Here is a 3040-nt window from a genome sequence, read left to right on the forward strand (position 1 = left end):
TTGATTCTTCAGTTTACAGCACAGAAAATGATGGCGTTGATTTATATTTTTTTAATCAGAAACCTTTGAATTGTTTAATTGATAAAATTTACAAATTTTCAATTTTGTATTTTAACGACGTGAAATTAAAAAATAGAAGTATCTACGCGTACTGAAAAAATCCGAATATTTTTACCGAATTTTCGATACAAAGAGCCTCTTTTCCAGTTCCCTTATTCTTACCGAAAAAATGCGGCTATTTGTACCGAAATTTTGTTATACATAGTAACGACTTTAAAATTGTTCACTCAAGAAGTCTTAAAAGCTTCCAAGGTGTACGTGTAAAACATTGAGCGTTATAATTAAAAATTTCTGAATTAACCATTTTTTGGCTTCAGTTATGAAAGTTTCAACTTAAAAAGTTCCACTTTGAATGCTTCAATTTGAAGTTCATTTTTGATGACTTAAAATGAAAAAATGTGTAACCCTGAGTGTTTGATATTTTTAATTTCGCTTGCAAAAAATTTTTGAACCGGGAAAAAATCTGGAATTTTTCGCCTCGAATAAAACAGTGATGTAAGCAATGTAATACTACTTTCTGAGCTTTTTTAATTAGTAGTTAAATCCGTTAATGTTGTCAATCATGCTCGTAATCTTGGTGGCTGTAAAAGCACAGATTGTACACATATGATACCACTTCCGCTTTTGCAGGATCCGGCAGCTCAACTTCGTGCAGATATTCCAAAGGTCAATGGTCAGAATGCGATGCCAAGACTAACACACGGACACGCACTCTTAGTCTGAAGAAGGGAGACAAATCCTGTGAACAGAATAAAACCATTCAGAAGAAGTGCAAAAAAGGTAGAGATTTTTTTATTAACTCATATTGTACATTTCAATTAAATAGTTCATCTTTTATTTAAACACCTCATTATTTCAAAGATAAAACGCACCCTTCTTGAATTCAATGAATCTCAAATTATAATAGTTACTTCAAGACTAAATACGTTATATTATATTTTCGAAACTTTGAACTGAAAAACTAGATTAGTTTCAACTCTTTCAATCTACAAGTGTTTTGATTTTTATCATTAAATTTCGAATCTCTAGTTTTCGAAAAAAACTCCATTTTAAAGTTGATATTTAAAAAAATTTTTATTTGCAAAGTTTTTTTATTTTGTTGTGATTAATTTACAAAAAAAATATTTGTTCGATTTCAAAACTTCTTTTCAGTTTGAAAATTTTTATTTTGAAAGAATCGTAATTTCAATGTGTTCAGATATTAAACACGTTAAAAGATTTTCGCTTCCAGTTTGATGAGAAATTAGTTAGAACACTATCAATATAAAAAATAATTTTTTAATTTATTTGAATCTTTCCAACTTTTTCCAAAGTCATCAAAGTTTTGTGGCTTTAAATTGTGAGAAAATTGATTTTTGATGCTTTGAATTAAAAAAGGAAAATTTGTAATAAGATAAGATTAATTAATATTTTTCCTTTAATTTGATTAAAGATTAATTTTAACCATAATAATATAAAAAATAATTTAATATTTATTTGTATCTTTCCAACTCTTTCAAATTGTCAATTTAAATACGACGAATTTCAACTATTTTAATTTTTTTAATTAATTTCGAAGCTTCTACCGTAAAATACAATATAATTTTAGTTAAAAATTAAATTAACACTTTTCTATTTGAAACCCGTAAGTCCTTGAGAGATTTTTATTTCAAAAAAGTAATCATGTCCAATTAAAAAGTGCATTGTTATTACCTTGTAATTTGAAAAAATTTTAATATATTTATATTTAAATAATTCCAGTTACAAAGTGATTTAATCATGACAAATTTAAATTATTAAAGGAAATTCAATTTTCTCGCTTCAAATTTTAAAAAAATGTTATTTTATAGCCTCCAATTATTGAAAAAATTTTAATTTGAAAGCGTTTAAGGAATTTCATTGTAAAACTTGAGTTGTAAGTCAGACACTTTCGATTTAAAAGGAAAATTTATATCTACATCCTTACAATTTATATTTGAAATAAACGAGATTCATTTTTGAAAGCTATCAGTCCTACATTTTTTGATCCTTACGTAATATTCTCAACTGTTTACTAATGATACTTAAATATTAAAAGTATTTCAATTCGAAAACCATAAAAATTTGAACCCTCTTCTTAATGCTTCTGAAATTTGAAAATTTTTGAACTCTGAAGTATTTCCTCTTGAATCTTTTTAAGTTATTGCATTTATTTTGAACTCATTGAACCATTAAAACATTCGATAAAAATTTGTTAAAAATTGACAGTAAATTATTCAAATTTCGTATCGCAAAGGATTATTGAACTAAAAAAAGCAACAAAGTATCAAAATCTACAGTGTTAATTTAGATTTTAAATTTTTTAATCTTTATATTTAAAGCCATTCATTATGCTTCAATTATTAGGAATTTAAATTTCATTTTGAGAATAATTTATTAATGACTAAATATTCAGCAACATAGTGTACTATAATATTCTGAGATTGATAGACTCCTCTTTTTAAATAATTTTTTTTTGTATGAAATTTCAGCAATTCATTTACAAAATTTTCATGATTAATTTGTATTTTCCGACGGGATATTTTCTTATTTAAAATGAGGTATTGTGATAACGGAATTTATTGTGATCTGATTATATGCGTGGCGGGGAGCACAGCTTGCCGGTATGAAAAAGGCTCGTGGAGCGGCTGTGTCAACCAATTGATGACAAGAATCGACTCCGTGAAGGCCAATAGCGATGCTACTTGCGAAAAAACGCGTCGTTTGACAAAGAGGTGTAAACCTGAGACTAGCGTCAAGAAAACCAAAGGTAAATCATTTTCCATTAAATTTAAACAACGCCATCCATATAAAATTGACATTCATAAAAGTATCACCACAAGAATTAAAACTTCAGAATTTAAAATCTCCAAATACTATATCTTTTTGTATTGCTTATCTAAGGTGCCATGCATAAATTACTTAAAGTTTTTTTCCGAAGTTTTGAAACGCGTATCCTCTTGATTAGGGTCCGTAAGTTTTA

General features: G+C 26.9%; 1 protein-coding gene across 2 annotated transcripts in view; it reads left to right on the top strand.

Annotated features, from left to right (window-relative positions):
• The window catches only part of LOC117177308, a 75138-nt gene that overhangs the window by 59069 nt on the left and 13029 nt on the right, over positions 1 to 3040 (top strand). The window contains exons 3-4 of one of the 2 annotated variants that reach the window (XM_033367919.1): positions 691 to 840; positions 2657 to 2827. In XM_033367919.1, the coding sequence (XP_033223810.1) occupies positions 691 to 840; positions 2657 to 2827 (321 nt within the window). The remainder of the gene's footprint in view (positions 1 to 690; positions 841 to 2656; positions 2828 to 3040) is intronic. The other variant, XM_033367920.1, reaches the window with a different exon arrangement.

The sequence above is a fragment of the Belonocnema kinseyi genome, chromosome 7 (genome assembly GCF_010883055.1).
Source record: "Belonocnema kinseyi isolate 2016_QV_RU_SX_M_011 chromosome 7, B_treatae_v1, whole genome shotgun sequence".
Lineage (NCBI taxonomy): Eukaryota > Metazoa > Arthropoda > Insecta > Hymenoptera > Cynipidae > Belonocnema > Belonocnema kinseyi.